A 12,342-nucleotide genomic window follows, 5' to 3' on the forward strand; every position below is an offset into this window, starting at 1 on the left:
GGAAGAAGACAACAGCACTGAGACAATCGGGGTGGCAGCTGTCCCCAAAGGACACCCAGGGGCAGGATTTGGTTCTGGAGGAGCGTGGGCAGTGGTGGAGGGCTCTGTGTTGGGGCATGGCCAATGCCAGCATCACTACTGTCACTCAGCACCTTTGGGGTGACCCAGCATCCCAGATTTCTGCCCTCAGCAAGGCTCACCCCTCCCAAATGGTGCTCCTCCATTCAGAACCCCCCCAAATTCTCATGACAGCACCACAGCAGACAAATCTGCAGGGGGGGAAAGGTCTCTTGCAGCCACCTTGAGGGCTTTGGAGCCATCCACAGCTATCAGGCCATCAGAGAGAAGAGCTGTGCCTGGGCTGACAAGGCCAGCGGGAAGGGGAGAGGTCCCACTGTGCCTGCTCTGACCCCAAAACTCATGTGCTGCCTCTGGAGGCTGCAGCAGATCCAGATGAGCCTCTGAATCATTTGTGTGACCTCTGGGCACATCACTTGACCTCCTTCTCCTCCACGACCTCACGGTGCCCAGCTGCAAAAAGCCAAAAATTCCCCTGATAAACCAGGAGCAGCAGAGACAGCCCCAGGGCTGGAATTTCAGGGGGAGAAAAAGTGGCTGGGTGAAAAGAAATGCAGAAGAAGCCTGAAAAGCACCAGGTGGGGCTTCTCTGGTGTCTTGTATGAGGCTGAGCTGTCAGTGTGTCTGCTCCATCACTACAGGACAGGCACAGCTCTGCATGTTCATCTTTCTTATCATCAAATTGGGATATCTGGTGAGCACATAACTGGGAGAGACTGACAGACAGGCTTGCAGAGCAATTTTGTCACTCAACTGCATAAATCAGTGTTGGCCCATGGAAATGAACTGCTCAAAGTCAGCTCCCAGCAGTGAGGGGGTTTGGATTTGGTCTCATGGATCTGCCTGTCTTCATCACTTTGCTCAGGATAGCTACTCCTGTTCCCAGAGAAAAGTGAGGATCAAAATGAATAGAGGTGGATTTCTGCTGGAATCACTGAGTAACCCCTGAAAAACTACCAATAGCACAAGACATTGAATAAAACAGAGGCATAAGAGCCTAGTGTTGCTCAGAAAACCATGGAGAGGTGACCACTGATTGGAAGTTGTTTCCTCAGGGTGGATGTCATGTTTAGTTTGCTCAGTCACTGCAGCCTGGGGGCCCTGGAGCAGCTCTGTGTGAGGATGCTTCCAAAAGAAATCAAGAAAACAGCTCCATGGGGAGCTGGACACACTTTTGGGACAGCACTCAGCCTCAGAGCAGGATCAGCTCTGTCTAGGTCTGTCTAGCAGCTCTGTCTAGGTCTGATCCAGCAATTTGTCCAACAAGTGATTAAATATTTTGAAAGGTGAAAGCACCACAGCATCCACAAACAAACTGGGGTAAGGCTCCCAACGAGCTCCAGCAGGGAGCTCACACTGTCTGCAAAGCACAGCAAAACTCAAGGAGTGCTTGACATGCTCCTTGCTCTGCCAGTGACTCATTGTTCACCCTTGGGGTGTCACTTAACTGCTCCTGACCTCAGATTTCCCAGGTTGAAGTGATGGCTGATGCCACCCCTGGCAGGGAAGCCCAGGACAAAAGGTCCTGGTGTGGTGACAACTCAAGGCCAAAGGTCTTTTGTAGCAACAGCTCAGTCTCCATTCTCTGTCCCAAGGGAGAGGCAGCAGCTCCCAAAGCCATGAGTGGCAAAAGTAAATCCCATCATCTCCCAGCCATCAGCCCAGTTTAGGGTCCTGCTTTTGAGAACTCAGGGCTCAATCCTGCCAAATGTTGTCTCTGCCCAAAGATGAGCACCTCGAGTGTGTTAGTTCCTGGGACTCTCATCCATCAGACCATCCCAGAAACCTCCAGGTGTTTTTCCAGATGTGGCAGTGAGGCCAGTTTGGCTGAGGCACCACCTCCATGCCCTGATGTGGAGCCTCAGTGATAAATGCCTCTGAATTTCATTTCTGGGGCAGGAAATTTCACACAAGGGCCATAGATGCCCAGATCTATCAAAGTTTGTCTGAGCAGCAGACTCAGAGCCATCAGCTGCTCAGCCTGACCTGCTGATTCCCAGCTCCTTACCCCATCAGGTCTGGATCCAGGCTTGGAGGATATCTAAAACATTGTCTGCCAGTTTTTCCTGCTGCTTTAGGGAAAGATAATCATCCCCACCAAGGCACTAAACCTGCCCCTGAACTTTTGTGAGGAGTTTAGTTTGAACTCTTAGTCAGGCCATATGTGAAAGCCTTATTTAAACTAATCATTGCTTTGATGTCCAAACATTTGTGAGCAAATCCAGCTGATCTGGAAGAGGATTTGAAAACCAGGCAAATGGAAGGAATCACTCTTAGAAAATGAAAGAAAATAATGGAGCTGGCTGTGCTGCCTACCTGAGAGCCCTGAAGACAGGATGCTCTTGGACACAGTGACCTTGTCCTCTGAGTTCTTGGCCCAGTCCACCATTCCCCTCCAGCCTTTCATGGGGAAGGTGATGTCAGTTGCTGCATTTGCAGGCAGCTTGTGAATGCCAAGGACTGGGGAGAAGAAAGAAATAAAACCAGTGAGTGAAACCAGCTTCAGTAAATTCCACATTCCACATGTGCTCAAGAAAACATGGGAAGCATTAGTGGGAAATCATAAAGGTTGGGTCTTGGGAGCCACAGGACTGATGCTCTCTTGAGGAAAGTTTATGCATAAAAGAAGATACAAGCAGGGCTTGTGCTTTGCTGAAAGGTCCTGCCTGCATTAAATTTGGCAGAGGAGAGTCTGCTCCAGCACCTTTTGTCCAGGAGTGGCCAGCAGCAGCTGATAAGTGTAAGAAAGAACAAGACATCTCTTGGTTTGTCCTCCTAGAAATCAGCAGGACTTCCTCAGCTCCTGGCTGCATCCAGACCATCAACTTTAACAGCCACCAATGGACCTGTCTTCTGTGCACTTTCCTAATCCCATCATGAACCCATCTGTACTTTTTGGCTTCTGAACCTCCTCTGGCAACAAGTTCCACGCTGTGACTGTGCACACAGCATCAATCAAACACTGCCTGCTGTTTGCTCACTGCCTCCATTGGCTGCTGGGCTCTTCTTGTGCTCAAAAAATAAAAGGAAGAGTCTAACCCTGCCCAGTTCATCATCTGTTCTCCATTTGGGGAACATCTCTCTGTGGACATTTCTTCCTCATGAAATCCCAACTTCTTTGGAGAAAAGCCACCCTGTATTTATAACCATCCATATCTTTCCCCCCAGACCTTTTAATGTCCCACCACCTGCTGCCTCCCCTCCTTCCTTCCCTCCCCACAACCCAGGTTATTGTTATTATTATCCCTACAGTAATGAACAGCTTTTTGGGGTCTCTCCCTGACGTGGGGAGTGCCAGTGAACTCACCCAGGTTGTCTGTGACTTGGTAGGAATCCCGGAAATCTTTCATGCGGAATCCGATGACATCAATGAAATCCTCCACCAGCCTGAACAGCTCCTTGGCATTTGGCCCTATCTGCAAAGAGAAGCAGAATTTGGAGTAGATCAGATCCTAGACAACAGCAGGAGCTTCTCTGCAGGCAAAGGGTTCTGCCCTCACACAAGAACTGGGAGCATATGCTGGGTATAATGGATCATTATGGAGCTGTGCAGAAAGAGGACTGAGAAATCCTAGGAGGAAAAAAGGAAAAGGAAAAGGGAAAGGGAAAGGAAAAGGGAAAGGAAAAGGAAAAGGAAAAGGAAGAAAAATGAAAAAAAAATAGAAAAGAAAAAGAAAAAGAAAAAGAGAAGAAGAGGAAAAATACAAAGACGAAAAAGAAATAAAGAAAAAAAAGGCAAAAAATTATACTGTGACACTCTGATAGAACTTAGGGTGATGGGAAAGATTTTAAACAAAAGGAAATATTGGAGATGTTCTGAAGAAGAGAATAACCTACCCATCTCCTTTAATAAAATCAGAGAAATGCAGAATTGTGTGGGTTGGAAGGGACCTCAAAGATTATCTCATTCCAACTCCCTCTGTTGAAAGCAACCACACCAAAGGACAGTTGTGATCTAATGTTGAATCCCAGACAGCCTGATTTTCTCCTTTCCTGTTTTGTTGTCAGGATCATACTCTGAATCATCAGGCTTTTGGTCCTGGGCTGTCCTGGAGTTTCTCTGCTTCTTATCTCTTTCCTGTTTTTTCCCCACTGATAAAGCACTGGCAGTGACTCTTCTTTACCTGTACTTTGCCATCTTAAGACAGGGCTGGTAAACAATAACCAGTTTTCCAGTGACAGATTCCATAAAACATGATCCACTCTGAAGGAGCTGTGCTGACTCCCTGTCTTCTACTCAAAGCACATTTACCCACAGGGGCTTTGCAAATGCCACAAGAAGCTGAAGGAAAGCAGTCCAGCTTTTCTTCCTTTTCCTTCTCCACCACTTTCACAGCATTTTCAGTTTCTCACCATAACACAGACAGGCTGAGGTGGCTGGGACAGCTGGGGACAAGCAGGATGGGAAGGAGGCAGGAGGAAGGCTGAGCCATGGAGAGTGTGGGCAAGGAGCACAGGGGTGGCCATGTGTGTCTCTGTCTATCCAAGAAACTTTAGTAAGACTAAAACTGTCTCAGGATGAGATTAAAAAGTCCTGCCAGTACAGCAGGTGTGCACAGAAGGAGGAGAACTGAGTGAGGATGCTATTTTTAGCTGAACACTTTTATATTCCATTACAGATTGAAATCACAAGGTCAAACCAAATACAGGTTACACTGGATATTGCATTTTAAGTTGTATCATATAACAGTCAATGAAAACTCTTCAAAAATCATTGTAGCCCTTCTCTGAAGACATTTATGGGTTGTTTAATTTTTATTTTCCTTGAACAACATCTTTCTGCCTGGGGGGCCACATGGCATTGTAATGTGAGACTGCAATGAAGTTGGGTTTATTTTTAATAAGCAAATTGGGAGCCAAAGGCTTTGTTTTAAAAGAATTGGTTGATCTCACAAAATGTAAGGTGTGATTTTGGTCCAGCAGCTTTGAGGGAGAAGCACAGAGACCTAAAACCTCTTTTGGCATCCTGTTCACAGAGATGTCTGTGTCCTAAAGTCAAGGTGCTGGACTGTCATCTCAATTCCCACTAAAACACATCCCAGGAAAACATTCTCCCCATGAAGTTCCCAATCCCCATGTAGGTCATGGTGATGCTGGGCTGTGCCTGCCTGGAGGTGCAGAGAGCAGATTGCACAGGGAAAACCACTGGGAAGCAAGTGCCACACAGAAAGAGCTGTTTTTAAAGGGATCAACAGGGTTTCCCTGTTGTCATGACAACTTGACAGTCTCCTCTGCTGGGTGCTGAAATACCTACAGCACCTGGAGGCTTGAGAACAAGTATTTGGGCACAGAATCAGGGTACAGTTTAGTTTGGAAAGGGCTCTGAGTCCATCTGGCCCAATCCATTTCTTCAAGCAGGGCCACCTTGGCCAGGACTACATCCAGATTCTCTGTCCCACCCAGAGACAGAGCATGTCACCCTCATCCAAATTCAATAGGAAAGCACAGGGTATCAGGGAGAGAAGAGAAGAGAAGAGAAGAGAAGAGAAGAGAAGAGAAGAGAAGAGAGAGAAGAGAAGAGAAGAGAAGAGAAGAGAAAGAGAGAAGAAGAGAAGAGAAGAGAAGAGAAGAGAGAGAGAAGAGGAAGAGAAGAAGAGAAGAGAAGAGAAGAGAAGAGAAGAGAAAGAAGAGGAAGAGAAGAGAAGAGAAGAGAAGAGAAGAGAAGAGAAGAGAAGAGAAGCTGCTCAGCTCCTGACAGAGTTGCTGTTGCATCAAGGAAATGTTTTTGAGTCCCTGTCTCATGTTCTGGACTTTCAACAATTGTGCCAGCACATGTTAAAATGTTTTTCCCAGAGGACTTCCCTGGTAGGTGTGAAGATAACTAGACTCTGATGTTGCTTTGTGTGTTGGGTGGTTTTTTTTTCTTGCATATTTGTTATTTCCAGATTTTTGGAGGAATTTTGCAACAGCTCACAAAAGAAATGGTAAAGAAACACAGGAATAGGTGTGACACAACACCACAAGAGAGAGTTCAAATGGGGCACACAAGACAAGGGCCAAATAAGACACAGAAAGAAAAAACAACACCATCCCCTAATACTTGAGAATTCAGGTGCAGAATTATTAATAGAATCTTAGAATGGCCTGGGTTGGAAGGGACTTTAAAGTTCATCTAATTTCAAACTCCTGCCATGGGCAAGGACACTTTCCACATCTTGCTCAAAGCCCCACCCAGCCTGGCTTTTAACACTTCCAGAAATGGGGAGTTCAGGACTGAGTAGGATCCCTGACTTTGACAGCAGAGATAAAAATCAAAACATAACTGAACCCAGAAGCTCAGCTGAGCAGACCCCAGCTCTGAAAATCCCTCCTGTCCTGCATCTTTTCAGCCAGGAACTCAAAGCCATATGACCCCACGTCTTTATCATGGCAAGAAAAAAGAGTGGAATTACAGAAAGACACCAGGGTTATGAACTCCAAACTAAGTCTGACCCCTGAAATCCATCCCAAATTTCACCAGCATTTCACTGTTCTTCATCCAGAGAGTCTGGCTCAGAGCTGAGATCCTGTGGCTCCCTGGGTTACTCCTTTAATGTGACTCAGCCTGGAACTAAGCTCTTCATAAGAGGTCATGCAGACACTTGGAAATTCCCTTCCTCATGTGTTAACCCTGTGCTGAAAGCCTCTATTCCCAGGGAAGGTGCTGAAGGTTCATACCAGCTGAGCTTCCTCCCATTTTTCCCGGTTTTCCTCTGACAAAATGTTGCTGATGATCTGGACGAAGTTCTGGAAAAGGGAGACAAGAGAGGACAGAAAAGGTTGTTATGAAAACACAGCCCAGGCTGGGAAGGTCAAAGGTGTGGGAGGGACATGTGAGATTTACACATCTCCAAAAGCATTCTCATAATCCCATTCCCAAAAGGTTCCAGGGCATTTCACAGGCCCCCAAGGATGTTCATGGCAAAACAGATTTTTAATAAAACTTTTTCCCCAAGGACTTCATTGTAACTACTGCATCTTCTAAGGCACTGGATTGGAAATAGGTCTTGTATCTGTTACTGGTGATTTTTAAGGACAGATATGGAAAATATTTGGCAGGAACTGGTTAAAACCAGATGATCTCCCACTGCATAAATCCTTCCATATTTTTTTTTCTATTATTTCTGTTGTTTCCAATTTATGGAAACCTCAGGATCCCCTTTAGCCTGTGACCAGGCAGGAGATGCAAAGATGAATCAAGAGGAGCTGTCCATGGTAGGACCTTTGCAGCATGCAACGTGAAGGAAGGAGACAGGAAATTTAAGACTATTGATTTTCTTTTTCTCCAGTTTTTCCACTCTCTGCAGATCCTGCAGTTTAATGTTTCAAGTCGTGAGGTGATGACCCATCCCAAGGGTGTATCCTGTAGCTGCTCTGCAGATGATGGAAGTAAAACCCTGGGATAAGAAACCACAATGATATTCCCCTACATCAACACCCAGGTACCCAATGCCACTGGATCATTTTATCTCAAGTCATTAGCCTGAAATCCCAGCCAAATACTGTTCTCATATCAATTAGACTCTGCAGTGAAGTGCTATCAGGTTGAAATAGTTCAGAGTGACCTTGGCTTTCAAGTTCTTAGTTTATAAACCAAGAAAGAACCACCTTGAAAGGAGAGTTTGTTAATACAGAAAGACATTTATGTTGGGAAAAATAATAATTTGATTTTCATCAGCACTACAATCAGTACCAGCAATCAATCCTGGAGCCCTGAGCATGGGCACCTGTCTAACCCAGCCCTGGGCTCCAGGAAATGCAGCTGGGCTCACCTGCACATCCCCAGAAGTCGGGCTGTGATAAGCCCTACGGAAGATCTCTGTCATGTTCCTGAGTACGTCCATGGTGGACAGCAGGTCCCCGCTGTAGCTGGTCCCATCCTGGGAGATTTCCACAAGGTTCTGGAGCACATCTGACAGCCCATCTCCCATCAACCCACGCTGAGCTTTGGCAAGGTGTTCCCTGGTCTGAGACAGAAAAGAAATGTGAGAAACACTTTGAGGGACAGTCAAAGTCAAGTTAATGAGCTCAGTGAAGGAATTGCCAGGGGAAGGTTTTTGACCTCCCTCACAATTCAGAGTGCAGATGAGATGAATCTGACAATCTTTGCTGGCCTGAGAGCCTCTGATATTTTTAAAATGATAGAAAAGAGTGATAGATTCTAAATTATCTTCTAAATGGTTCTAAAATGACAGAGAACTGAAATTTTCTGTTTTGCCCATAAAGAAGAAATTGTCCTACTACAAAGTTTCTTCTGTTCATAGCCCAACAGAATATTCTTGCCCTCAAACCTTGTTTTCTTACAACCAATTTGGAATTATTTTAGGACAGACTGTACCTTACCATGAACAGGAGAGGTCAGTTCTCCTAAAGGCTGCAGGAGACCAGCAGAAATTTGTCATAACAATGAATTTAAGACTAACAAAAAATAAGATGCTTATTTAAAAGTGATACATTCATAGCAATACTTAATGATAATGTAATATGACAGGCCTGGAAGAGCCCAGATTCTGCCAAGCTGGATATTAAAATATCCTGAAGCTTCCCTTGTCCATGGAGTGCATCACAAGGTAAGCAGTAAAAACAGAGAAAATCGAGACAGAACTGGAAATTCCTTTTTTTTTTTTTCTTTTTTTTTGTAACTATAGCCATGTGTCAATCACTGGGGAGGATGTCAAACCTGCTGAGCTGAGCACTGGAGATGCCTTACCATCATCTGTATGTTCCTGTAATCAATAGAAACACACTTGATGTATGTTGGAGGCTCCCAGTAAGCAATGCCTTCTTCATCTAAGATGCATCTTCGAAGGATCAGCCCTGGAAGAATGAAAGAAAAAAATATGGCAGTGAGGATAGGATGGAAGGCCAAGCATTCATGGGGACTGGTCTTTTGTCATGAGTAGAAAGTCATGGGACAAGAGGACATGGCTTCAAGTTGGGGCAGAGAAGATTTGGAATGGATGTTAAGGAAAAATTCTTCATTGAAAGGGTGGTCAAGCATCAGAAGAAGCTGGCCAGAGAAGTGGTGGAAACAACATCCATAGAAGTGTTCAAAACACATGTAGCACTTAAGGACATTGTTTAGTGGTGGACCTGGAAGTGCTGGGTTAATGGCTGGACCTGAGGATCTTAGAAGTCCTTTGCAACCTTCATGATTCCATGGAGATCACCCAGAACTGGTCAATTCACCAATTCAGACTCAGCTGCCAGCACAAAGGGGCACCAGAGGCTCCTGCAGATGCCTGAACAAGCTTGCAGGGGGGGATTATCTTTATTTCCTTCTCCTGCCTTTTATTGTTGCAGAGCAGCAGAAGGAACTGAGCAGGAAAACAAAAATTAACAAACTGGACATGGCTAGTCAGGGTGAAGGGGACTTTTCTTCTTCTCTGGATGGCAGCATTTTTCCTGGCTTGGGAAGCCCCACGAGCCTCCCCAGGTGGTTTATCTGGTACTTGCAACTTAAGCAGGGCTTGTGCTGCCCACGCAGCCTGGAGGGGAATAAACACCCAACAGCACCAGTTCTGCATCAGCTGAAACTGTCTGAAAGCTGCTTCCAGTCCACCCCCAGGCCTCCCCTCAGCTCCAATCCACAGAGGGGTTTGCAGTGATAATCACATGCCTTGTAATGTGGAAGATTATCAGAGATATTCTGATATCAAAGAGGAGGAAAGGGAAAAGGATCACCCTGTTCCAGCCATCATGATGCCATTTGGAAAGTCTCTGAGGATCAGGTTTGCTGGGTCTGCAGTCCCATTGCTGCTGCCAAATGATTCAGTGACCTTTCTTTGGAAACAGCCCTTCTAGGACAGCATTGGGGATGACACTGACTGTCCTGGGCTGAGTCAAAGAGAGTTGTCTGTACCCAACTCTCTCCCTCAAACGAAATAAAACCTTTACACTCATTATTGCACTGCTGCCACTATTTCTGTTCCTGCCTGGCAGTGAGGAACATCCAGCTGAGGACAAATCCCACCACCAGCATCACTCCTGGAGCCTTCTCTGCACTGCCTTCCAGTCCTCAGGGAACAGGTGGCCACAACAGGTAACACCTGGATGCTCATGTCCTTTTACTTTACACCAGATCAATCAGACCATCAACTTGAGTGCTCAAATAAATGTTTATGGTGGTGCTGAGGTTTCTAAGTGTAAGTGGACAGCAGAATTCATATTTCCTGCTCTCATACAGCAGCTGCTTTTAAGGGCACTGGAGAGAGCAACAGCACCCAAAACCAAAGGACTCTAAAGCCCTACCTGCTCTGCAAAGCTTTTTGTAGGTAATGGAAGGAACATATCCCACTGTCCTTAATTTCAAATTTTTCACAGGACAAGGCAGTGAACAGATGGAAACATGTGGACCCTGCTGAAGGCTCGTGGAGAAACCTAATCTGTTTTTTTCACAGCTGTTGACTTTTCTCAGCTCCAGCTTGGATCTTTCCCAGGCTGGGGATCTTTCTCAGAGACAAAACAAAAGAAGGAAGAAAGAACAACACAGATAGACACCTGGTGTTGAGCACCAAGCCTTGTGAGTGTGTTGTGATATTTTGCAGAAAGCACATTTTCAAAGAGGTGTCGTCATCTTGGACCAATGAGTCTTTTTTACTTTGTTTTTAGTGATCTATCCTATATAGATGCCATGGCTCTTCAATAAATCACTCCTTCTTGCTGCTTGGAAGAGGAGTCGCATTGCTGTATTCTTTTGCTGCTTCCTAGCCTTACAGCAACAGAAACCACCTTATTACCCAGTAACAACTAAGATGTTTGTGCTTAAAAGTGAAAACATACATACAGAGATAATTTAGCCATGCACATAGGGAGGGAAGACCATGTGCCTGTCCTGTCCCACAATCAGGTTCTTCTCATTTAGGACACTAAGGAGGAAGGATCCCCCCCGATGAGAAACCACCTGCCCCCATGCAGTGACCCTTACCCGTGGCATTGCGGGGACACCGGACAGCTGCAGCATCCCCAGCTGGAGTCTCTTTCCAAACCACAGGGCCAAGACTCTCCTCGTCACAGATTTCGTGGGGCTCTGCCAGGAAAGAAAAACCTCATTGGTAAATCCTGCTTCTCATCAAGGACATGGAAAAGGGAAGTATGGGAGTGTGGTCTGTGATACAGGAGTCTGGAGCTGCACTCCCAGCTCTGCTGCTGCTTAATCCCTCACAAAGTCACATCACCTCTCCAGAATTTGCTCTGCCTGTCTGAAAACTGGGTGTTCATCCATTCTGAGGATTAGCTCACTAAAATACATGGGAAAGTGCACTCACATCCTTGCCTTGCCTTGCCTTGCCTTGCCTTATGGCAACTCTTTGCAAGAAAACTGCTGTTTCTACTCTCCACTTAAGAGTTTAATTTCTTAATTTTTAATGGGCAGATCTTTTGTGGGTGATCTCCGTGACCTCCACACTCCACCTCTTCCATGCCTCAGGGTCACCACCTTCAGTGCTGGATGTATCTAAAATGAGGTTTGGCATGAAGAATGAAGAAAAGAAGAAAGTAAATGAAGAGACAAGATAGACATATTCCCTGGGTGGTCTTCATTCTGCCTGCTTCCATCTTGTGCACAAAAGAGAGCAGATCTGTGCCCCAACAACTTGGAACGGCATCAGCAGCTCATTTCCAAACACTTCTGCAAAGCCCAGGAGCCTGCAGAAATGTGTTTTGAGACATCACAAGAAAAAAAAAAAACAAAAAAAAAAACCAAACAAAACATTGGAAGGATGCTTTTGGAACCTTCTGTCTGTGGGTGGAACCGAGTCGATCCTGGAGTTGGTGGGATCTGGGAGAAAAACATTCACCATAGGAGATCTTTGTGCTGAGAAACTCATTATTTACAACATGTAAAGCCGAGGGAGCCATGAGGAGGGTGTTAAAGCTATTTGTCACTCCTGAGGGAGGGAAGGAGGAAAAAAACTTGATTTAATAGCTTTTGATTACAGTTTTTATTCATTGTGTGAGTAAAATTTCCAATAAAAGGGAAGCTGAGCTTGTGTCTGTAGCTTGTAAGGACATGTCCCACTGCTGCTCTGGGACTTCCCAGGGACCAACCTGTCTGTGGGGAGGGCTCACACCTAAATTATGGGCATGGCAAGTGCTGCTTCTTTGAAGAACTCCAAGACCAAACAAGCTGCCTGCACATCACTACTCCTGCAGGCTCCAGCCCCAGCTGCAGCTCAAAGATAGATTCCTCCTCAGCAGACACTGGGAATGAATAAACTGAATTCTCTGCCTGGAAACAGATGCTCCTTCCCCTGGTTTAAAGTTCCCTTGTGAGTAATCTCTATT

The 12,342-nt window shown here is 45.7% G+C and overlaps 1 protein-coding gene across 1 annotated transcript in view; it reads right to left on the reverse strand.

The window, feature by feature from the left end:
- ADGRB1 (adhesion G protein-coupled receptor B1) overlaps positions 1-12,342 on the reverse strand; it is a 202,752-nt gene that overhangs the window by 127,634 nt on the left and 62,776 nt on the right. The window contains 6 exon segments of the mRNA XM_079302799.1: positions 2,395-2,538; positions 3,386-3,494; positions 6,736-6,804; positions 7,830-8,024; positions 8,768-8,874; positions 10,985-11,086. Of these exon segments, the coding sequence (XP_079158925.1) occupies positions 2,395-2,538; positions 3,386-3,494; positions 6,736-6,804; positions 7,830-8,024; positions 8,768-8,874; positions 10,985-11,086 (726 nt within the window).

This window comes from Erithacus rubecula (genome assembly GCF_903797595.1).
Source record: "Erithacus rubecula genome assembly, chromosome: 3".
NCBI classification, from domain to species: domain Eukaryota; kingdom Metazoa; phylum Chordata; class Aves; order Passeriformes; family Muscicapidae; genus Erithacus; species Erithacus rubecula.